At 43.4% G+C, this 23,862-nt stretch overlaps 2 protein-coding genes across 8 annotated transcripts in view; one reads left to right on the forward strand and one right to left on the reverse strand.

Moving 5' to 3' along the window:
* Positions 1-22,413, forward strand: part of RUNDC3A (RUN domain containing 3A) — a 42,284-nt gene extending 19,871 nt beyond the window's left edge. For 4 of the 5 annotated variants that reach the window (XM_044447150.1, XM_044447152.1, XM_044447148.1 and 1 more), the window contains 10 exons: positions 1,050-1,174; positions 2,357-2,490; positions 4,361-4,446; positions 6,336-6,425; positions 8,684-8,764; positions 9,801-9,966; positions 11,032-11,189; positions 15,078-15,242; positions 17,360-17,466; positions 19,440-22,413. In XM_044447150.1, the coding sequence (XP_044303085.1) occupies positions 1,050-1,174; positions 2,357-2,490; positions 4,361-4,446; positions 6,336-6,425; positions 8,684-8,764; positions 9,801-9,966; positions 11,032-11,189; positions 15,078-15,242; positions 17,360-17,466; positions 19,440-19,582 (1,255 nt within the window). In that variant the 3' untranslated portion in view covers positions 19,583-22,413. The remainder of the gene's footprint in view (positions 1-1,049; positions 1,175-2,356; positions 2,491-4,360; positions 4,447-6,335; positions 6,426-8,683; positions 8,765-9,800; positions 9,967-11,031; positions 11,190-15,077; positions 15,243-17,359; positions 17,467-19,439) is intronic. The other variant, XM_044447149.1, reaches the window with a different exon arrangement.
* Positions 21,943-23,862, reverse strand: part of SLC25A39 (solute carrier family 25 member 39) — a 33,436-nt gene continuing 31,516 nt past the window's right edge. For all 3 annotated transcript variants that reach the window (XM_044447153.1, XM_044447155.1, XM_044447154.1), the window contains one exon: positions 21,943-23,198. In XM_044447153.1, coding sequence (XP_044303088.1) covers positions 23,080-23,198 — 119 coding nt within the window. In that variant the 3' untranslated portion in view covers positions 21,943-23,079. The remainder of the gene's footprint in view (positions 23,199-23,862) is intronic.

Raw genomic sequence — 23,862 nt, forward strand, 5'->3', positions numbered from 1 at the left:
GGCCTATGGAATGGAGGTTTCTCATCCTTGCTCTAAAATGATGGGAATTACTGTATGTTCAATTGAAAAAAAGGAAAAAAAATGTTCTGTCTCTCTTGTTTCTGCTCTATACTTGGAGCCAAGACTGTCCTACATACTCGTGCACCTGCAGCTTGAAGCAACAAGGTCTTCTCCCTCCCTTTCACACACACAAATGCACACTGGTCTAGACTGTCCTTGTTTTTTAAATTAGGCAACATAGAAAACTAAGAAAACACATTTTTATTTCTGAAATTTATGAATTTGGCATCCAGTACCAACTTCTGCACTGACAGTAATAGACTATACAGTCCTACGCATGGCCCACATTGATCCTAGAACTGTCGTACATGAAGCACTTTTGCCATGCGCACGTGGCATGAAAGCTGAGATGCACTGAGTGAGCCTGCTGAGTTCCAGGGAATGACACCTTCTACTTGTAACCCTTCCAGATCTTCCCACCATTTCCCACCTGATTTTCCTCCATTTCTTCCCTTTCCACAAAAACTGTTAAGGCAAGAAAGAAAGATGGAATACCAGCACAATGACTATTGATAGGGCTTGGAGTCATCCATTTGGAAGCATCCTAATGTTCCTTTACTGTATTTTTAATGCCACTGATTGAGCCCTGAGAGCTTATGCATGCACCACTGAACTCCGGCAAAACAGTAACAGGAGGCAAACTTACAAGCTACCACAGCTCCCCTTGCAATGCTCAGTTATTCAGAAAGTCTTGGGTAGACTTTCCATTCATAGCCAGCTACCACAAGGCCCCAGCAGCCCTGACCCTCACTCTGCATTTGCTCAGCCTGTCCCACATTCCCCTGCAGCATGCTGTGATTCCTTAACAAAGGTACATCCCAACAAGGAGAACGGGGAGGAAAGTACCTTATGCTTGGTGAAGAATCAGAGGACATATTTTTTGTGGCATGCGTCAAGAAAGAGCGGAGGCAAGAAAGGAGTTGGCTTCCCTTCTCCCCTCTCCCTTCATATTAAAATCTCTCTGTGTGTGCTTTTTTATTCCACTATAGATTCTCGGTAAAGACCCTGCTGGAAAAATATACAATAGATCCCATTGATGACTCATCAGAGGAGTTTGTGAATTTTGCTGCCATCTTAGAGCACATTCTTAGCCATCGTTTCAAGGGTGATCATGGTAAGGCCTGCAAGGAAAGGCAACATTTCCCCTGAAAATTTATTATTTATTTATTTATTTATTAAAACATTTTTATGCCGCCCCATTCGCCGAAGCCTCGGGGCGGCTTACAACATAGATAAAACAAGTTAAAATCCATATAAAATAATCTTAATTAAAACTCACATTATAAAATAAGCCGCCCTGGCCAGATAAAATTCAATTGTATTTAGCATTTAAAATGTTGCTTAAATAAAAAGGTCTTAGCCTGGCGCCGAAAAACAAATAACGACGGCGCCAGGCGGACCTCTCTGGGGAGCGCATTCCATAACTTAGGCGCCACCGCTGAGAAAGCCCTTCTCCGAGTAACCACCCTCCTAATTTCTCTCACGGAGGGCTCCCGGAGAAGGGCCTCTCCCGCCGATCTCAGGGGGCGACTGGGCAAATATGGATGTAAGCGCTCCTTCAGGAAAATGCATCAGTGGGAAGTCTGCAAAGGAGGGAAGTGGAGTGTGAAGCTCCAGATGTGGCCAGCACTGGGGGGAGCAGCCCCTGCCATCATGAGCCAGGCCCACTCGTGCGCCACGTGCTGATCCTGTGGGGAAACCATGCAGCACACAAAGGTGGAAACTGGGCAGGAGAAGCCCCTCCTTCAGGCACTGGCCAAGGACAATGGGACAGGGCATGGCATGCCCATTGATGGCGCTTGATCTGTAGTGGGACATTGGGGCTGATTTTAGCTCCCACCTTAAGCAGGTTCCCCACTTCTGGCTAAGAATACAGTATTCTGAGCCCAGGAACTTGATCTGAGTACCAGAACTGAATGGAGCTCCTAGCCTTTCCCTGTTCCTATTTGCCCAAATTTAGCTGTATAATTTAGGGTGTGTGGGGTAATTTTGGTGCTGCTTCATAAAGCAATTGACAGTATGAAATCCTTACTGATATTGCAAATGGCCAGTAGAGGCAGTGCTACCTGTAGCCTGCCCTTGATTTGGGAAGTCTGAGCGCTCCATTTGACAGTAAAGGTTGTATGAGAAGTCTAGGATCAAGAATATCAAGCAAGCTTTTGATCTCCTTCCATTATATTCTTTTAACTTGGTGGCTTGGCTAGCACCATCCATGGACAGCCAGGGTAAATGGTTCATAAGTGGCAGTTCTGTCTCTCACAGCCTGTTTCATCTGTTCCTTTGCGTTTCTGCTCAGGTCCTGTCAGTTGGTTCAGCTCTGATGGACAACGTGGCTTCTGGGATTACATCCGCTTGGCCTGCAGCAAAGTCCCAAATAACTGTGTCAGTAGCATTGAAAACATGGAAAACATCAGCACCTCCAGAGCCAAGGTCAGAAACGCAACCTTGAGCCTCATTTACCTGTTCTTTCTGAATGTGCATGAAGACACTGGAATCCTGCAGAAAATTAATATTAATGAAGTTAGCACAAAGAAAAAGTCAACAGTTTATCTGCATTATACAAATCTAGGATGCTTACCTCAGAACAGAGAGCTATCAATGAAAAGAAAGGGGGATAGGCTTGGTTGCCGTGTAGGAGAGAGACCCGGGTACTATGTCCTTGCTGGTACTCCTGGACCTCTCAGCAGCTTTTGATACCATTGTCCATGTTATCTTTCTGGAGAAATTCTTTAAGCTGGGACTGGGGGGGCGGGATACTTTGTAGCAGTGGCTCTGCTCCTACTTGGAGGGCTGTCTGCAGAAGCTGCTGCTTGGAAAATATTGTTCAGCCCCATGGATTCTCTGGCTATTGAAAATTTACTTGGCTGCCTAGAGGCCTGAGGGGTTTACTCATCTCAGGTGTTTCTTTGGCAGGGTCATTCTTTACTGTATGTTTCAGCTGTTTAAAAATTTAATGCTTCTTAGATTTTATGGTATATTTATTGTATTTATGTTATTAGTATTGTTGTAAACCTCCCAGGGAGCTTCAGCTATGGGGAGGTATAGAAAAGAAATAATAAAAATAACATCCTGAGGGATAAGTATGCATAGGTCTATAGATGACCAGTTAAATGAACATTACTTACTATCTTCCAACAACACTAAAGGATCACCAATACAGTATTTTACTTGAAGGTCCAGATTGATTTAAAATATTTCCATTCTGCTTCAAGCTTACTAATTCTGCACCTTTGATTGATTGGGATAGGCCAGAACAGACATTACTTTCAGTGTGCGATGAATGGCTACTCTCACTCTCTTTCTATTTTTTTTAAACTCCGGAATAGGTACAAGGGAGTAGGTGGGGGTTTGAAGATCTGGCTTGGTCTATGTGTCTACCCCAAGTAAACTTAAATAACCTAGCTGTTAGATACAATTTTTTTTAGCAATGTCTGCTCTGGCACTAAGTTTGTCTCTGTTATCCTATTAAATCTCAGATAAACCTGTTTCCATTATTTCCTTACCTTGGTGTATTCCTGCAAGAATGAATACAAGATCTCTTATTCCCCTCATTTCCAGATTTGATCTGTTTGAGTATGATATATTTGATGCAGTTGGAAAGAAGTTACATATCATTGTGCCATCATGTGTACAGTTTTCTTTTAGTACTAAAGCTGATCTAGACACCAGCTTTAGTTGACCATAAAAGGTCAGTCATCAAGGCCAGAGATGTGATATTTTATGACAAAGATTTTATTTGTCAGGTTCTCATGAAGTTAATGTTAAATCAAAGCACATAGTGTGTCACATCTACTCTCTTGCTCTACTATTTATTTATGACTTTTGATCTGAAAGTCACAGTACATCCTTGACCATGGTGAAGAAAAATCCAAGTAAAATGTTTTGAAAGGCAGCCTAATCCTAAATGCTCAATTCATATTTACTTGGAAGTATGCCCTGTTGTTTTCAGCAAGACTGACATCCAGCTTAAGCAAATTTAGAATTGCAGCCTTAGGGAAGGGGTTGTCTGGATTGGAGGCAAGGATGCCTCCCAAGTCCCCACCTGAGAGGGAGCTGCACAGGTCCAAGTCAGTTAATAGTATGACAAGAGTGCTCACCTGGCATTTGTCATGATTTTCTAAGATTTTTCCAACCAGACCATGTTGCGATGCAGATATATCTTTGAACCAGTTATAATCCTGATTCAAAACAAAACAATCTTTTGGTTGGTAGTGTTATTGAACTTACATTATTGATCACAGTGCATTAAAATGGCAAAGTTGGCCACAATTCTGTCTGTTTTAACACATTTTTATCTTAGGGCCGGGCATGGATCCGCGTGGCACTGATGGAAAAGCGCATGTCCGAGTATATTGCCACAGCTCTGCAGGACACCAGAACTACCAGGTGGGAGCCTCTGCAGCTTGTACCAAAATTGAATCTTTGGTAGAAGGCATCATTCACATGATTCACACTCATTTTCTTTGCCCCATGGTTGACTTTGGATCAAACAAGCTTTGTTGCAAATGTTTGCTATTAAAATTACCACATTAAAAAGTACAGCAAAAATATGTCAGTAAAAATAAAATAAGACTCTTGTGGAACTTTAAAAGCTATAAAGCTTTGTACAGCTGGAAGTGCCTGAATCTGCCTCATCCTGGAAGCTAAGCAGATTGGACCTGGTTGAAAACTGGATGGGTGACTTAAATGTTGTGAACTATCCAGAGAACTTTGGCTACGGGTGATACAAAAATGTAATTTAATAATAATATTGCTCATCATCATCATTATCATCATTTCTTGTGACATATACATTTATAATTCTGGAAGCAAATCAGCCCCCAAACCCCCAAATGTAAAAAATCTAAAGAATTCTTACAGCTCAATATTGGCTGGGTTCACACAATACATCAAGCCCCTTGTGAGATTTAACCATGTTCTGTGGTTAAAAAACCTCTCAGCCTGACAGTCAATCGGGCACAGCAGCAGTTGCCTGCCTCCTCTTCCTCTCTCTATTCTTTTGCAGTATTCGAGGACAAGGAGTACCAGATGCCCCCTGAGACATGGCAAGCCTTTTAGTGTTGACCATGGTTTGACTCTTAAGAAAAATGCCTCCCTGTTATAGAGTAGACTAGGATGCCATGAACCCTCAAAACACCCTAAGGATTCTGCTGTAAATGCGCTTTTTACACATGTCAGCTTAAAAAAAGCAGGAAAGAATAGTTAGCAGCTGGCTAAAATGTTGCAATTTGGCACAGACGCTGTGTCCATGTAGAGAAGTGGTCTTGCCAAATTGTAGCTTTGTAGGCCACCACTAAGTATTTTTAACATTTTTTTTTAAGTTTGGGCATGCTTTGCAGCCGAACCCTCTGTGTTTTTGGGGGTAGATTCCTGTAGCTCTGGGCTGCTCTCACTTTCCCAGGTGTGGGTAACAGAAAAGCACAAGGTCCCCCATAAAAACCCCAAGGACTTGTAGAAAGAGTGTTTTGGGAGATGCTTCTCAATTCCTTCACCCCCTAAGCCTCATCTGTCTCCTGGGTTTTGCAGCTTAACCTGAGTGGATAGCAGCTTGGGCAGTGGCAACACCTGAGGGAAACCCCAATGGGAGAAGCATGGGATTTGTGATTGAAAGGGACAGCCCTGTCTCCTTGCATAGGGGTTGCCTCAAATTCTGAATTGCCCACCTGCTGCTATCTGGGAGGGGAAAATCCCAGTGTTGTGTTGACACTGTAGGATGCCTGAGCAAGGCCTTTCTGCTGCCCTTCCCTGCTTTTAAAAAATTTACCATGACTTATTTGGTGGTCTAAGTCTGGACAACACAATAAGCCACAGTGGTTTTATTAAAGCCTACTACAAGTTGTGGCTAGTTGGGGTAGTTTATAACCACCCCAAGATGGCTTATAAACCACCCTGCAGGAAGAGCGTTGAGTTCAGACTTGCTAATCCACCATGGTTTGCAAACCACTAGTGTGCAAACTGGGTCCTTCTATCCCATGTGTGGCTTTGGCTTAGAATTACCTCTGTGTGTGTGTGTATTGATCTACTTGGAGTCTTCCATTCTGAGGAAGAGACGCACCAATGTCCTGATCCTCACATTTGTCTGGTAATCGAGGCATATTGCAGTACTTGGGTAGCAGCTTCAAGACCCCCAGCAATGGGTGAGTCAGTCACTGCAAAAACCAACCATTTTGTGGGAAATGCTTATGCTAGCAGAACTGTGGAAGCTGCCTAACTCTCCTTTCTTCCACTGTATCCCCTGCATCTGATTAAACTTCTCTCCCCACTCTCCTCCCTAGGAGATTTTATGACGATGGGGCAATCATGCTGAGAGAGGAATCAACAGTCCTCACTGGGATGCTGATTGGACTCAGTGCCATTGACTTCAGGTATGTTCACACTGTCCTACCCACTAAATCCTTTGTCCTTTCAGGGAGGACTAGTTCTCAGATTGTTTACCTTTTTGGAAAAATAAACTCACGGATTAAGAAATACCGATCTACTTTAAAAACCATATTTAAACATGATGCATGCTGTATTCCACCCATTTAATACTCAGTAATATGACCAGTATTGAAATGATTAAACAAATACCCATGGATGGCATCACAGTCAATTATTCTATAAATAGTCATCTGCACAAATTATCCATCGCAGTATCTAGCCATGTTACAAGTGTATAAATCACTGTCAGTGTGTAACAAACAAGCAAGCAAGTGGTATCCTGCCTGTATTTTCAACTCAGGCAAGAGTTCAGTCCCAAAGGACTGATGCTCTTTAGGCCGAGGGCTGGTAGATCAGGACCCTCCCCACATATCTGCAGGAGCAGAAGGAGCCTCCTGGTCTTTCCCACCTGAGATGCAATTTGGGCAGGATGGGCTCTGGGCCTGTCCCTCATCTATAAGTCTCAGTGGGTGAAGGCAACCATGGAGGACCTGTGCCCCTCCTTCTCCTTCCCCAGCCCTATCTGAGGCCACAAAAACGGCCTTGGAAGAGGACAAGAGAAAGAGTATATTTGCTTCCCCTCTGACTCAGGACTGGGGCTGCCCAAATTTCTATGGCAGCATGCTTGTGGGGGTAATCCCCGCTTGTGATTTCCCTCAGCTGAGCTCTCAGCTGCGCCGATGGCCTAGTGGGATGGGTCTGCAATATTATTATGTGTTTGGTAGGTGGCCTCCGGGATAGACTCCCAATGATCAGGGGATTGCTTTGACCATATTGTAAATTATTTTATATAACATCCATAACATCAGTTTTAAATAATGTGACCATATTGTAAATTATTTTATATAACATCCATAACATCACTTTTAATATGCTAATAGTGTAATCCTGTACATATCTACTCAGAATCAAGTTGCTTAGAATTCCCCAGAAAGTGGGTATTGTATTGCAGCCTACATACCATTATTTTTCATGCTGATTATAGTCCAACCTCCCAGCTATTCTACTTTTACAATGGTATATATTTCTGCTTTTTAAAATTCTAGTTTTAACCTTCTATACTGAACTGCCAGATCTTAGCTTTTCAAACTTTTGTTGTAAAAGTGCCTCAGAAATATCTGTATATTTAATATTTTCTACATGATCCTTTTTTGGGGGGGAAGGGGGGGTAATATCTCAATCTTCCAAGAATTTTCCCAGATATTCACATAGGATAACACAGCTTATTTTGCCTCTATACTGTTCCCTCACCACCAAAAAACAAGTTAGAGGCACACCAAGACGTCCCTTTCTAATTTAAGATTAATCTTTTATTAATTATACCCAACATAATTTGTATATTGCTGCTATATTTGTATTACTTTGTTTACATATTTGAGGTTTTTGTGTCATGCTATATCCCCAGTGGGGTTTGTCTGTGGTGGAGGGTAACTTGGCATTCTGAACATGTTCAGAAGCAGTCCTTTTCCTCAATCAGCCTTTACATATAGAGAAAAGCAGTACCAGCAACCAAGAGATATGAGAGATTAAGGTGCCAAGATTTAACAATACCATGGAGCGTATGCTTAAAGTAGAGGCTTGCAATATGAAGTTCCAGAAGTATTCTTGTGACCAACATAAAGTTGTGGGAGTTATAGATTTCACTGTGAAGTGAAAAAAGCTGATAATTTTAGTCACAATGGCTGCAGGCAATATAAGAAGCCCAAACAGATCTCTGCCTTCAATAACAAGTAACTGCAATAACTACACTGAATTCTGTAGTGTTAGGGATTATTAGTAATAATTTTCAGAGTAGCATAAACTGAAAACAACAGCAGGTTCTTGTGTATACAGTCAATATATACTACCAGAATTTCAACAGTAGAGAAAATAAGGGACAAGAGGGAAGGCAAAGAGAAACAGAAGGAAAGGGGCTGACAGAGAGAGAAATGGGGGAGTTTCAGGCATGTTGGTTGTGTACTGCAGTGTTTTGTGTTTGCAGTGTCTAATCGGTAGCTCGGTGGTCCTGCCACCAGCAGTGGAACCTCCAGTCTTTTGTTCATCCCAAATAATCCTCCCTCTGGAGATACCCAAGACAGAGGTAGTGCACGGAATGATTATTCCATCCCAAATCATCTGGAAGTCTCAAGGACAAAAGTGCTCAGGTGCCTTTGGGTAACTTGGTTTCGCTTGCATTCCTTCCCATCTTGGTCGTGTTTTGTAGTTTCTGCCTGAAAGGGGAAATCATGGACGGCAAGACTCCTGTGGTTATCGACTATACTCCATATCTGAAGTTCACACAGAGGTAACAGCTCTCCTGTCAGTGGTTGTGTGAATTTGGTGCACAGGGCTGGGGAGACCTGAGCTAATTGAGGGATGGGATTTACAGGGCTGAAAAGCATTGGGCAGGCCATTGAAGCAAAGCAGAAGTGATACAGGAAAATTAGGCAGCAGAGTCTTGAAGTGACAGAGCGAGCAGTACATGCAGGGCTGAAAAGTGCTCTTTAGCAGGATGTGAAAAACATCTCAAACTGTTCATCGGATAAGGAAGAAGAAACCACTAAAATGTGGATCTAAGTTACATAATTTAAAGTGCCATTATTGAGCTAGTAAGTGTCCTATTGCTGTCACATCTCCCCAGTTATTATTTATTTGTTTGTTCAATTTCTATACTTCCCATTAGTCAGAACAACTCTCTGGGTGGTTCACATGATCAAAATGCACAAATAAACAACAAAACAATACATTAAAATCAGAAATAAATAGTACATCAATGCATTAACAACAACAAAATGGCCATTATAAGCCCACAAAAAGACCACAACAGTTGTACTCAAATTAGTCCAAGGTTACAGTCACAATAAAATACAATAAAATGTAATTTAGTCAGAATAAAAATATAAAATTATTAACTGTTAAAGTATTGGGTGAATAAAATGGTTTTTACCTGGTACCAGAAGAAGTAAAGAGTTGGCGCCAGGCACACTTCCTTGGGGAGCTGATTCCAGAGTTGGGGTGCCATCACTGAAAATGTCCTTCCCCTAGTAGCCCCCTTTTTATTTCCTCTAGAGCTAGCTCACTGAGAAGGACCTCAGACAACAATCTCAGGGTCTGGGTATTTTATTTATTTTTTATTTTATTTTATTAAAACATTTTTATGCCGCCCCATTCGCCGAAGCCTCGGGGCGGGTAGGCATATATAGGAAGAGGCCTCCCTTTAGATAGCCTGGTTTCAAGCCATTTAGATCTTTACATATTAATATAAGTACTTTGAATTGGGCCTAGATTGGTAACCAGGGAAGTTGGGACTGGCATAATAACATTGCAATCTCTGTAAGCAGCTATGATTACCTAAGCGATGAGGAGGACCGCCGAAGCTTGGAGAGCAGCACAAGTGAGGACAGTTCCCCAGATCACCCCTACCTCCCACTAGTGACAGCTGAAGACAGCTGGTATAATAAATGGCGCAAGATGGAGCAGAAGTTTCGCATTGTCTATGCACAAAAGGTACCTGGATCTCGAGTGCAATACGTGTCTCTGGGAGCCAAAGCAGGGTTGGTTTGTTTTTAAATGCACATCTAATCAGCTGGGGGAAGGCAGCGGTAACCCGCTGGATCAGAGAAGGCTTGTTGAAGGGGAATGTAATCCTTTCCTCCCTTCCTGCTGTCCGGAGGAAAATCTCTCCTCTGACTTTGAATCTGGATCTACCCAGGTCTGGTCTGCCTTGCTAATCACTAGACGAAAGGCACAATCCTACGGCCACTTCGACTTACCTGGGGTGGGGCCCAGGATTATTTGGAGTCTCAGCTCCAATATCCTGCAATCTCAGAGCCAGAAGTACAAAGGCTGAGCTCCTACCCATCCCCTTCACAGAAAGAATGGCACTGACTCTCTCTCCAAGGTCGCACATGTACCTTGAAGGGGAGAGAAAGGGGTCTGCTGGGGGTGGGGAGGGGAGAGGGTCTAGGCAGGCAGCTTGCACCAGTTCCTGTCAGCATCCCAGCCTCTAGGTGGATGAAAACCTGCAGCTGGGGCAGCTCTAAAGATCCTTGGCACTGCTCAGAACATCCAGGTACCATACCTCCAGCTCTAGCTGGCCATTTTGTAACACTGCCTATGGTGTTCATATGCCACCTGTTCATAGTTCAAAAGTATTATAAATTTCTCAGTCCATTGCATTATAGGAAGTGAGTATTCCTCTTCATTTTTGTGATATCAGTCTTTCAGCTGTCAAAAGTTTGGGCACTGCCAAAACTTATGTGTAAACATATGTTTAAACTGTATTGCGTCACCAGCAATTTCACAAATTAGACATTCCCTTATTAAAGAGGCACCGTGGTTTCCAACGGACACAAAACAAAAAGTTTTTGCTGAATAAGATGCAGCCTAAGATCCTTTCATGCTACAGGAAGATGTCAAAGTGGTGATCTCTGATTATGTATTAGCAGTTTCTCAAATTCAAAAGTATGCCCAGGAACCCAAAAAGGCTGGGGACCCCTGGTCTTACAGGGTAGTTTTCTGCAAAGACTTCTGCTTTTCTTCTCCCAGTAATCCATTCCTTGTGTGTCTAAGGGCTACCTGGAGGAATTAGTGCGGTTGAGAGAGTCACAACTAAAGGACCTGGAGGCCGAGAACAAACGTTTGCAGCTGAGACTGGAGGAGGTGAAGGTGCAGAATCAGTTAGAGAAACGGGAGCTGGAGGGAGTCATCCTGGAACTGCAGGAACAGCTGTAAGTAACCAGCACTTGGATCCCCCTGGCCCACATGAGGAGGTGCCATTCCTCTGCCACCGACCAGTCCACATTTAGGATGCCTCCCACCCCACTCTTCCTTTGCCTTTGTTTCCCAAAAGAGATGGGCTACATAAGCCCATTCACCTACTCAAATGCCTATTGTTGGAGTGGCCTATTAGAACACCTCCCAGAGCAAGAATAGCCCTCACTCTTTGGCTCTGCCCCTGTCCACCATGACCCTCAACAGGGAAGAAAAAAGATTTCCCACTCCAGTTCTAGGGTCACTAGTTGTCCATTATTTTAAAAGAATCATTGCGAAAATGAGAACATGTACATTCCACCACAAAAGAGGAATGTGAGAAATTATAATTTGTTAGGGTAATATAAAATCTCTGTGTATATATGTCTGTCTGCAATCATGCAGTCTCTACATCCTTTTCTTGAACACTACTCTACAAAAGAAATAACTTTAAATTCAGAACATTTCAATACATAAGGTGCCTCTTATTTGTAACATATCAGATTCAAGCAGTGCCTTGTGTTTTAATTGTCACCTGAATAATCTCAGCCCTTGTTTTATATTTGTTTTATTTAAGTGAATCATGGGGCTATGTGATAAATATGGTGTATTTCAGACCTTTCAGCGATGAGTGGATCATTATTTGGCCATGTATATTGCAGGCATAAGTCCCCTCATCCCAGTGAGGAGTATAGGATTAAAGCCCCCAAATCCTCATGCAGGAATAGGTCCCCTGTGCTTACTTCAAAGTTTAAAAAAAAACACTGCCCAGAGTTGCTTGCATGTGCAAAAGAATTTCACAGGAAGTAACAGGGATTGCATGACTGGCAAGCTGATAGAATAATTGCAATAACAGCTATTTACACAAGTGTCTGTCATATGAGTAATGAGAGCTTTTTATAGCCAAGGACGCAAGTCATTTTTATTAGCAAACCTAATTATAAGAAAGCTTAGAGGCACTTTATGCATACATACACAAGAAACTTGAGAGTCTGTGAACTGCCTCAAATGAAAACTTCGTTCTTTGGCTAATGATGGCTTCCTCACACTTGCAAGCCACCGCTTGGGGCTGCTGCCTTGATAGGTCTGATTATACATCTGTGAACCAGACCCTAAAGCCACTTCCTGAATGAGATGGAGCCAAATATTAGCAGAAGCCCAACACATGCCCAGCATTTACCTTAGCAGAATGATAGAATTAAGTATGTTCCCATCCTCACCATTTCAGGCACTATTTGTGTTCAGAGCAAAGATTTTGCATCTATTAAAAAATAAAGATGGGCATGATAAAGGACCAAAATGGCAGGGACCTAACAGAAGCAGAAGAGATTAAGAAGGGATGCCAAGATAACACAGAGGAACTATAAAAGAAAGAGCTTAACATCCCTGATAACCACGATGGGGTGTCACTGACCTCGAGCCAGACATCCTGGAATGTGAAGTTAAATGGGCCTTAGGAAGTCTGAGTGACAACAAAGCTAGTGGAGGAGACAGTATTCCAGCTGAGCTATTCAAAATCTTAACAGACGATGCAGTAAAAGTGCTACACTCAATATGCCAGCAAACTTGGAAAACTCAACAGTGGCCACAGGATTGGAAAAGGGCAGTTTACATTCTAATCCCAAAGAAGGGCAATGCCAAAGAATGTTCAAACTACCACACCATTGCACTCATTTCACATGCTAGCAAAGTTATGCTCAAAATCCTACAAGCTAGGCTCCAGCAGTATGTGGACCGAGAACTACCAGAAGTACAGGCAGGATTTCGAAGAGGCAGAGCAACTAGAGATCAAATTGCCAACATACACTGGATCATGGAGCAAGCTAGAGAGTTCCAGAAAAACATCTACTTCTGCTTCATTGGCTATGCTAAAGCCTTTGATTGTGTGGATCACAACAAATTGTGGCAAGTTCTTAAACAGATGGAAGTACCAGACCATCTTATTTGTCTCTTGAGAAACCTACGTATATGTGGGTCAAGAAGCAACGGTGAGAACTGGGCATGGAACCACTGATTGGTTCAAAATTGAGAAAGAAGTTTGGCAAGGCTGTATACTGTTGCCCTGCCTATTTAACTTATATGCAGAGCACATCATGAGAAAGGTGGGCCTAGATGAATCACCAGTTGGAGTTAAGATTGCTGGGAGAAATATCAACAACCTCAGATATGCAGATGATACCACTCTCATGGCAGAAAGTGAAGAGGAACTAAAGAGCCTCTTGATGCGGCTGAAGGAGGAGAGTGCAAAAGTTGGCTTGAAACTCAACATTAAGAAAACTAAGATCATGGCATCCGGTTCTCTTACTTCCTGACAAATAGATGGGGAAGAAATGGAGGTAGTGACAGATTTTATTTTCCTGGGCTCCAAGATCACCACAGACGGGGACTGCAGCCAAGAAATTAAAAGACGCTTGCTCCTGGGGAGGAAAGCTGTGGCAAATCTAGACAGCATACTAAAAAGCAGAGACATCACCCTGCCAACAAAAGTGCGTATAGTCAAGGCTATGTTTTTCCCAGTTGCAATGTATGGCTGTGAAAGTTGGACCATAAGGAAGACTGAGCGCCAAAGGATTGAGGCCTTTGAATTGTGGTGCTGGAGGAGACTCCTGCGAGTCCCTTGGACAGCAAGGGGATCAAACCGATCAGTCCTAGAGGAGATCAACCCTGACTGCTCTTTAGAAGGCCAGATCCTGAAGATGAAACTCAAATACTTTGGCCACCTAATGAGAAGGAAGGACTCCCTGGAGAAGAGTCTAATGCTGTGAACAATAGATGACAAAAGAAGGGGATGGCAGAGAATGACGTGGCTAGATGGAGTCACTGAAGCAGTTGGTGTGAGCTTGAGTGGACTCCGGGGGATGGTGGAGGACAGGATAGCCTGGAGGAATGTTGTCCATGGGGTCGCGATGGGTTGGACACAACTTCGCGACTAACAACAACAACAAAAAATAAAAAAGGGCACATAGTTAAGGGTTTGCCTCCTAAAATCTTGCCAGTAGGAGAGGAGAAAACATCTGTCTTCTCCTGATTATCACTTTTGGGTGTTTCCAGAACTACCAATGAAAAAGTATTGTGTAATTATGCCACCTTTCTGTCCTTAACAGATTTCCTGTAAAAGGGGGCAGATCAATTGTATGATCAAAGTCTCATATAGAATCCCACCCTGTGTGCCTCAAACCAGAGATTGTTTTATCAGAAGGTTTTACTCCCAAGAAAAAAGAGACTAGATATCATTAGCCTTGAAATCCATATTTGGGCAGCTGAAAAGCTCTAGTTTTGTGGCCCTGAAGATTTCTAGAGGTTTCATAAATTCTCCTACTAACAAACAAAGGTAATATCCAAGCATGACATCATCTTTCCAAGGGATGGAATTTTAGTTTCAGAATCAGGATTGGTAACTTTCCCTAAGCGTATGAGGATGTTCTGTGATTGAGTAGGCAGACAGCAGACCATATACAGGCAGTGTGGGGGCTGTGGTCTGCAAGCCCACTCCCCAGTTGATCAGTATCGTCCCACCCACCAGAATGGGCCTGGAAAAGGCCAAGGAACAGGGCTTGCTGGCCACCCTGCAATTGCTCCTAGCGCCAATCGGCTGGCCACACAACGAGATCACAGCAATCCTGTTGTGCGCCTTCTTTCATCTCTGAGCCCTGAGAAGCCAACTGGTCCCATTGCTTGCCTCTTCAGCTGCCAGATGGTTGAGGACAGAGAGGTGAGTGAGAACAGGGGGCAAGGGTGAGGCGAAGGCATTGCGTGTGTCTGTGGCATGTTAAGTTTTACCATAGATGGAAACTGAGTGAAGTGGGAGGATGGACACAGTAATGTTCCCTTGAGCTGACAGGTTGCATTCCCTCCTCCTTGATCAGACTTCCCTCCTCCCGCTCTGCCCCCAGGACGGGCCTCATCCCTTCAGACAACAGCCAGTTTACCCGGCTCTCCAAGGAAGTGGCTGCACCTTTGGTGAACCAGTGGCCATCTTTGGGGACTCTGAATGGTAATGAAAGTTGCTCGGAAGCCAAAATGTACAGAAGGTAAGCATGTATATAAAATATATGCCTTCTAAGAAGCTCCTCAGAGCTGGAAGGGACCCAAAGGTCTAAGGCTAACTAAGTCTGTCCTCCAGCCTGAGCCACAGCCTAAAAAGTACTAAAGGAAGCCTACTCAGGCTTGTTCTTGTTTGTACATGTCCAGGCAAAATGGCCAACCTATTTTCATGACAACTAGAAACCTCTTTCTTGAGAAGGTATTTCCAGGTGCCCAGTTTTGATGAAACCGCATTATTTAGGGTAGCTAAGTCAAAAAGGGATTGGCAAAGAACTCTGAAAAGATCTTTCCAAACAGAAAAAAATGTACAATAAAATGGTAAATGTGATTCAGTGTGAGCAAGTGTAAAGTGAATTCTACTGGGGAATGCTCCTCATTATATATATGCTGATGGAATGTGAGCTGGGAGCAACTAACCAGGAAAGGGATTTTGGGAATGTACTGGACAGCACAACTAAAACATCAACAAAGAATGTGGCTGCTGAGAAAAAGGCATATTCCATCTCGGAGATCATTAAGAAAAGGAATAAAAAACAAAACTGCCAATATTGTGATGTCAATATACAGATATATGGTGCGATTATGCTGGGAAAATGGTGTATGTTCATGATACTGCATCTCAAAAAATGTTTGTAGAGCTGGAAAAGGTTCAGACTACCAAAATGCTAAAGGAACTGGAGCAACTGTCCTGTGAGGAAAGGTTACAACACTTGGGGCTTTAACTTAGGCATAAAGAGGGATATGATAGAAATATAAAATTATGCATGGTGCAGAGAAAGTATGTAAGTATATGTTTTCTCTTTTCCATTTTACAAAAACCCAGTATCTTCTACTGAATCTGAATGATGGTGGATTAAGTACAAAGAAAGAGAAGCACTCCTGTACACAGCATGCAATTAAACTGGAATTTGCAGCCACAAGATGTAGCCATGGCCATCAATGTGAATGGTTTCAATAGTTTAGACAACTTCAGGGGGGTAATGCTACCAGTGGCTACTAGTCCTAACTGCTGTATGTCTTCCAGGATCAGAGGCAGTGTGGTTTTGTATACCAGACTGCTGGGGAACATGGGATGTGGGGATATTCCTCATCTGGTTCTGGACTTCTGGTCACTGGCCACTGGGGGGAAGAATGCTGAATAAGGCAGGCCTTTGGTCTGAATCAGCATGACTTTGCTAATGTTCTCAATTATTACTATTAACATTGTATTTATATCCGACCCTTTCTTCCCTCTTGTGAGGAATGCAAGATGGCTTACTTAGCTCCATTTTAAGCTACACAAAATGCCACATTGCTCCTTTTAGGGACCTTCATCCTGATGCGGAGAATACAATTCCCATTCAGCAACAGATGTTTTTCTTTGGCAGATTGGTGGTAACAAAATATAGCAGCTTTTATAGTACATTGGCAGAGGATTAGAAGAACCACAGAGGGAAGAATGATGCAGAGAAATCTTGCAGCGGGATCTCTGAGTACAGTAGGATTGCACTCAATGCTTCTAGTTGTTGCAAGTGAGACATCCTACTGTTCCTTTCACCTGGCATTTGGCAGAATCACCAGTCATTTGTGTATCTCTGTACTGCCCAAGCTTGTAAAGCACTTGTGTGACCCATTTTGGCTGGACAGAGTGGGATCAGTTTTAGAAAGAAAAGTGACTGGAGGAGAGGGTAAAATCTGAATTGTAAGAAACACTGAAATAGGCCCCACTTTTAATCAGTTAGTCTGTGTTTCCTTGAGATGCAGAGAAAACAGTTCTCTGTATCAAAATTAGCCAGGCAGTCTGGGAAACTCTGATTTTCTAGCTAGCCCCACAGGAACTCAGGTTCTGCTATGCACTCTGGGAGTGGATGCAGGCATCCTCTAAGGGTCCTTCCAGATGAAAAATGCCTGGTGGTAACATTAAAGAGCATTGTGGAACAATTCCATCTTTCCTTCCTTACTGGATTTTTTCTGGTAAGAAAAAGGCGGTGGGGGTGTTAAGAATGTTACAAATGGAAGATGACTGAACTCCCTGCCCCAGCTTGTAAAATTCCACGTCTGAGGCAGAGCAATTTGCACAATAAAAGATTTGTCTGGAAACACCCCGTTTTTCTCTTGTTGGCAGGCACAGTTTCATGAGCACAGATCAGCTGTCTGCAGAGATCAGCCTGAGTTCAGATTCTCAAAGGATGGGTGAAGGGAAGCATGAAGGAGAACCCTGGGGGCCACTGGGTAAGAATGTTCACACAGGCCTCAACAAATCAGTGCTTCATTAAGAAAACAAAAAGTGCCAGAGCTTAAGCTTGCCTGGATTCCATCCTACGCAACGGATAGGCCCTTTCTGTCCCAGTTCCAAATGTTGGTGCTGGTTCTGAGCAAGGAGAATGCCCTCCATGCATGCTCTTGATGGCACTACTGTTTCCTCTCTTATCAGAGATCATAGCACTAAAAAACTGGTTCTGGGGATTAAGTCCGGGCTCAAATCAAGCTTTCTCCAAAGCTACAGAACTGCCAATGTTTCCAAACTGTGTCCAGGGACACATTCATATGCTGCAAGGTAAGTGTGAGCCAATCACAAAAAGGAAATAAGTCCAGTATTTAAAGGCCTGAGAGCCCAAGCTGAATACTGCCTATAAGCCTGCAAAGGGCACAAATGCCTTCCACGAGAGCTCCAAAAATCCCCTCTACTTTGGGGGATCTGCTCTCCTCAATATGACCCAACTAATCCCATTCACAGCAGAATTTCCTACTCTGTGTAGCATTTTCAGGGGCCTGGAAGCATTGCTATGGGAGGGAGGGTGGCTGGGAAATGTGGAGGCAACCCATTGAATTAAATATTGAAATGAATCAGATTTTACCTGCCTTGAGGTATGCCTGTGTCACTGGGCTACCTTCTTTCCAATTAGCAGGCACACCCATAACTCTGACTCACAGCGAAGGGCAGAAGCCTTCTTTACAGGCACATATTTTCTACTTGTTATATACAAGCTAAAGTTAAATCTTTGGGGATGTAACAGTGAGGTTTACCTCCAATTTTTAACAGAAAAGCGTGATCTGACGAAGCTGATTTCACATTCTAATATTTAATAGTAGGCATCCATCTTCAAAGTCTCCCCTTGTCTTCTGACATACAGTCCTGGCTTGTTGTTCTAGGTTTTTTGATTTTTGGAGGGAATCAGGTGCTGCTCAGCAAGGAGTACATCTTACAGATGCTCGGCCATCTTATTGTTGGCCACAGATGTTCTGGGGTTGAGTAATGATGATGTGGAAGATGCAAGGTTGAGTCCTGGATCCATTTTAGCCTTTCCTAGAGGAACAAATTAAAAGGAGTGCTAATCATGGGACAGTATCCCAAGTTGATTAGTGCACTGATGGGTTACACTGCACCAGCATTAGGGACCTCTACCACATCGCAGGCAGCACCCACAGACTCACCAGCACCTACTGAGATCCCATTTACCACTTCCTCCTGTCCACCACTGCAGGTAGCCAGCATCCATCTGTCCATCCATTCATCTGTCTCCTTCCTTCCTGCCTGCCTGCCTGCCTGCCTGCCTTCCTCTCTCCCTCTCTGGCCACCTCTTGTTTGCCCCCTGCTGCTGAGACTTCCTTCCCTACCACAGTACTTATCCTACAGATTGAGATAAAATGAGTAGGAGAGGGATGAAAGGAAATTGGGAGTAGTGGAAGGCACAGACCCCTCATGGCAGTTTGTAATGGAGCAAACTGTGAGCAAACTTCAAAACATTTAATTGTGCCTGCAGATCCAAAAGGTTGCCTACTCCTGTCCAAGCACAACACCATGTGTTAGATAATACCAAAAGGTTTCTTTTAGGATTAAACTCCAATTATTTGGCCCTTTAAAGAAAATAAAGCTTTCACTGCACCTCTTTAACTTGGGTGGTTAATATGGACTCCTCATTGCAATTCACAGTAGAGAAAAAAACCCTGGCTTGCTGCTAAAATATGCCAGCAAACTCATGTGGAAAGCTTGCTTGAAAGCATGCAAAATGTTAGCTTCTAGACCAGTATACCACTGAAATTTGGCAGCAAACCACCACTTGTTTTGTTGATGTGCTACAGACCTTTGCAAGAAAGCAGTGGCAGGAGCATAGCCCACGGAAGGTCAGAAGCAGCCTCCTGACACCCACTCCCGTGAGAGGTTACCCCCACTTCAAAGCTTGATTTCTTCCCTTTCTTTGCAGGAAAGGACCCAACTCCATCCATGCTGGGCCTCTGTGGGTCTTTGGCCTCCTTGCCGAGCTGCAAGTCCTTAGCCAGTCTAAAATCCAACGAGTGCCTGGTGAGCGACAGCGTTGAACCCAGTCCTGCTCATAGCCCTAGCTGAGACATTGGACAACTGCACCTGCAAATGACGAGATGCCTGTTGGGGAGCAGAGATTTCTGGCAGCAAAATGAATTGGTTGCCTTGCTGTTTGACTTGGTTATGCTGGGGGAGGGCAACCGAACCTTTTATTCAGTTTGACATACAAGGGCAACAAACCCTCATCTTCCTCTGAAATCAGATTCTCTACCTGGGATAAGAGAAAACTCTCCTCTGGTCAGGATTTTTTTAAAAGGCTGTATGCTTGTTGGAAGCTGGAAGGATTGCCTGCCAAAAGCGCTTTTGTAAAATGATGCTGTGTATAAGTAATATATATATATATTATATGGTTGAGACTGCTGAAAGACAGTCACCCCTGGGAAGGAGAACTTAGGAAAATGTCCTCTGGACTGTATTGGTGGGAGGAAGGAAAGACAGAACTGCACTGGTTGACATTCATTGCACATTCATGGTGAAAACTTGCACAATGAACAGCGAGGCTGTCAGAGCACCTCTGTGTGCCCCTCCCTCTCCGAAAACAGAACGCTTTGCCGAAGTTGCCTGGGAAGGGCATTTGAGAAGCAGCTGGGGAGAGAGTAGGCATTAGTTTCCCATCTTCTCTTCTCAGACACGTTATGTAAAATTGCAGCACTTCTGTTGGACAAACTTGCTACCTCCTTGCTATGGGGAAAAGCCTAGTCTCCTCCAGACTTCTGGGGTTTTTTGAGGTTCAGGAAGCCCCTTGTCTTCCTCCACCATCTACCAGACTCAGAAAGAAATGGCTTCCTATGCGTTTTTCCTGCATGTTGCTTTTCCAAATGAAATTTCAGTTATGGGAACAGCGAAGTGAACTGCCTGGGAAGCTGGAGGATCAATGAAAATCACTGATCTTTTGACATGGGAAGTGAGGCACAAATGAACTTTTTGCCTGCTACAATTTTGACCTGATAAAGCAGGCTCAAGAATGCCCCAGTATGTGAAGAGATCTCCACTTTGCACAGCTGAAAAAACTCTTATAGGCCAACAATTAAAGCAGATTAAGGAGCTGGCAAGCAAAGTCTGTGGCAGTCTTTTCTGACACGCATCATTCTCCACACAAACATGGTCAGGCTGTGTCAAGTTCTCCAGTCAGCAACTGTCTTCCTCTGCAGTCAGACGCACATATAGTATGTCATGCACCGTCAACACAAAAGGCAGTAACTCCAACAGAGTCTAAACTCCAGAAACTACAGCTGAAATCCTTTGTCTATTTCTGAAGATAGGCTGGGAAAACAGCATGTTGTATCTACTACAATTGTTCTTCACATACAGAGTTGTGATATTCCCACAGGAGCAGTGGCACTCTCAGCCAGTATTGCCTCCAGATGGGCAAGAATGGTAAGTTGCCCAGACCACTCAATGAGCTGACAGTTACAATGAGATCTGAACCAGCGACTTTCTGGGTTATTCAGCCCGATAGGATGCACGCTTAGATCAGAAGTCATTGGCATTAAATAGGGCAAACTCCCAAGCGTACATGATCCACAGTGAACATGTGACATCACAGAGCCAGTATTACTCATCCATGACTGCCTTCTCTCTTACGTACAAAAGCCCCTTCCAGCTACATTACAAATTTCAACAGACATTTTGGAAATTTTAAAAAATGCTTTGAATATGACAGTGCAGGGAGCATGTAATCCATAATCCCCATTTTGCACAATTCCATCTATCCTTTCATCTACTCTTTCCTTTCAGGTATCCTCTTTTCCCCCCATGTCCTCCAAACTCATCTCATTTTGTTGAGAAGGGCAACACTGCTGCTTTCCTCTTGCCCTGGCACCCCTTCCTTGTGAATGGTTTCATCTGTTGACTGGCAGCTTGTTTTGAAACATTCAGCAATTTTTAAAAGCTCACAATATTTAAATATCTAAGGCAAGGAGGCTAGGAAGGACATGTTTCAATGTTCTGGAGCCACAGCAATTAGAGCCAGATTTTACAGACATTTCCCAAACAGTCTGAATTTGCTGGGGGTGGATGGGACAAAGGCATGTGGAGAATTGCATGTGTTATATACCCCGAGTGAATAAAATGTGGTTTATTTCTGCTTTTCTAGAAAATTACTTTGAGAATATTCACTTGGACAAAGAAATGGATGTTTATATTCATGGGCAAAACCAATGAATAAGCCTCATGCATAGAGAGGTTACAAAACAGGAACAAACCACTGCCTTACTGAGGAGGTACAAGCATTCCCTTAGCTGAGTTCCTCTGAGGAATGTAACCACATTAATGAGAAGGATATCTAGAGAGCATGTAGAAAAGGAAATGTTGAAGGGAGAGAGAAATGAAGTGCAGATAAACCCACTCATCAACTGACAGTCCTCTCTCAATTTTCTCAGTAATTTTGTTTTTTAAATGGCTTTATTTAATAAAGGGTTCAGCTCTTCATCCCACCTCAACAATGTAAGCAACAGGCACATAAGTTAAAATCAAAGAAAATGGCAATGAGACTAGCAGTCGCTAGGAAATGTCACATAAGATGTCAGGAATCAAACTAAACCTTGGCCCAGAACAGCTTTCACTCTTCCTAGAATGCAGACTACTTTGAAAAGGGTGGGAGGATGTACAATGCAATTTTTGTGCCTTTGCTACTCAATATTTAAGGCATGAAGACCCAAGTTCAAGTTGTCCATGGGGAGCGCCACGGGAAGGGCTAGGTAAATCCTGAGTGTTCAGAACAGTGTTTCGATTCAGAGCCCGCACAAAAGTCCAGTGTGGGATTGCAACATAAGCCAACAATATCCATCATGCATGGAAATGTTCATGTGGGGGGATAAGCAGTCATGCAGGCCAACAGACACTTTAAAAATTAAGGCAGGGAAGAAGATATCTGTCTTGGTCTACAACAGTTTTTCTCTTTGGATCTCTTTCCCCCTGCCCTCTTGTGGGGGAAAAGGTTTCATGCAGCAGAAGGATCATCTAGTTTTGGAATGCCAAGGCTAGTCTGCTTCCTCCTTTTTCTCTTCAAATTCCTTCTACAGCTGTGAAAGGAAAGCCACATTCCACTGGGATGTTACCAACAGATACTTGTAGCTACAGATTCTCAGAATCTGTGGCAATGCCACGGCGAGAGCTTCCACTTGTCTTCCAAGAAGCAGAAAGGCTCCAAAGTAATGGGATCCAAATGACAAGACTTGACCATGACTCTGAACGTAGGGGGGGATGCAGTGAAGGGATTTAAATTACCAAACTGCTCTCCAGGGAAAGAGAAAATAAGGAAGGCAGACGCTAGCTGGAAGGCACCTGGAATTTCTCTGACATGAGACAGACCCTATAAAAAACAAAACAAGCCGAACATTTCTTGTTCTTGGGTATGGTCTTCTGAATCTTGACTGACAAGTGATCACTGCTGGGTCCAACTTATCCATCCCTTCATATTCACAGTCTGCCTTTCCCTCTGTGTCTCTGCTGAAACCTTTTTTAGCCAGCATGGCTTTGGTCCTTCTGCAGGCTGCCAGTTGGGAACCTTTCCATGAACTTCACAGGCTGCTGAGCCGCTGTTCCTCATTCATTTTCTGGAAGAAAGTCTTGCCAAATTCATAGGTGCTGATCATGATGGCACAGGCTGGAGCCACCTTGATGACACGAGGCAGAAACCCTAGAGCGGATTTTGACAGGAGAAGAAAGAAGAATCAACAGGCATGTCAGACTAAGAGCACACTCAGTCTTCCTTTTATCAGGCACAGCTAACTAGCTTACAACTCAGGTGACTGAAGAAAGGAATGGGAGGACAACCTACCCTCAACCTGACCTGTCTCCCTGCTTTTCCAGCATACAGCTGCTTGGTCCAGCAAGTAAAATTAAGAGGATGCCTTTTGAATTCAAGCTCACATACTACCATATAACCACATCACTGTGTGTCACAAGGTAACAGAAACATCCTGCCCCTCAAGGAGATTATCCCACTCCCCACAAAAAAGGATGTGCTGGTCCAGGACTAAAAAAATCCAGAATCCAAAGGGAGTGGGATTGAAAGTCCTGCTAGGCAATATCCTTATTAGGACAAACAAAAATGTCAGAAAAGGATATGCAAAATCTGGAGACCTCAAAAGGTTGTATAATCTTTTATGGCTATTCATTTGGTCCTAATAAAGGGACTGTGTAATTGTGGATTCTGGATTTCCCCTACTCGTGGATTCCAGACTATTATCAGACCATTCAGCATGCACTGCAGTTTTGAACAATGGGATTTAACAATTCATCCGACTTTTAAGGGCAGGAGTAGGCAGATAACCGATCTCCAGATGTTTTGGACTTCAACT

This window comes from Varanus komodoensis, unplaced genomic scaffold (genome assembly GCF_004798865.1).
Source record: "Varanus komodoensis strain SLA01 unplaced genomic scaffold, ASM479886v1 scaffold50, whole genome shotgun sequence".
Classification (NCBI taxonomy): domain Eukaryota; kingdom Metazoa; phylum Chordata; class Lepidosauria; order Squamata; family Varanidae; genus Varanus; species Varanus komodoensis.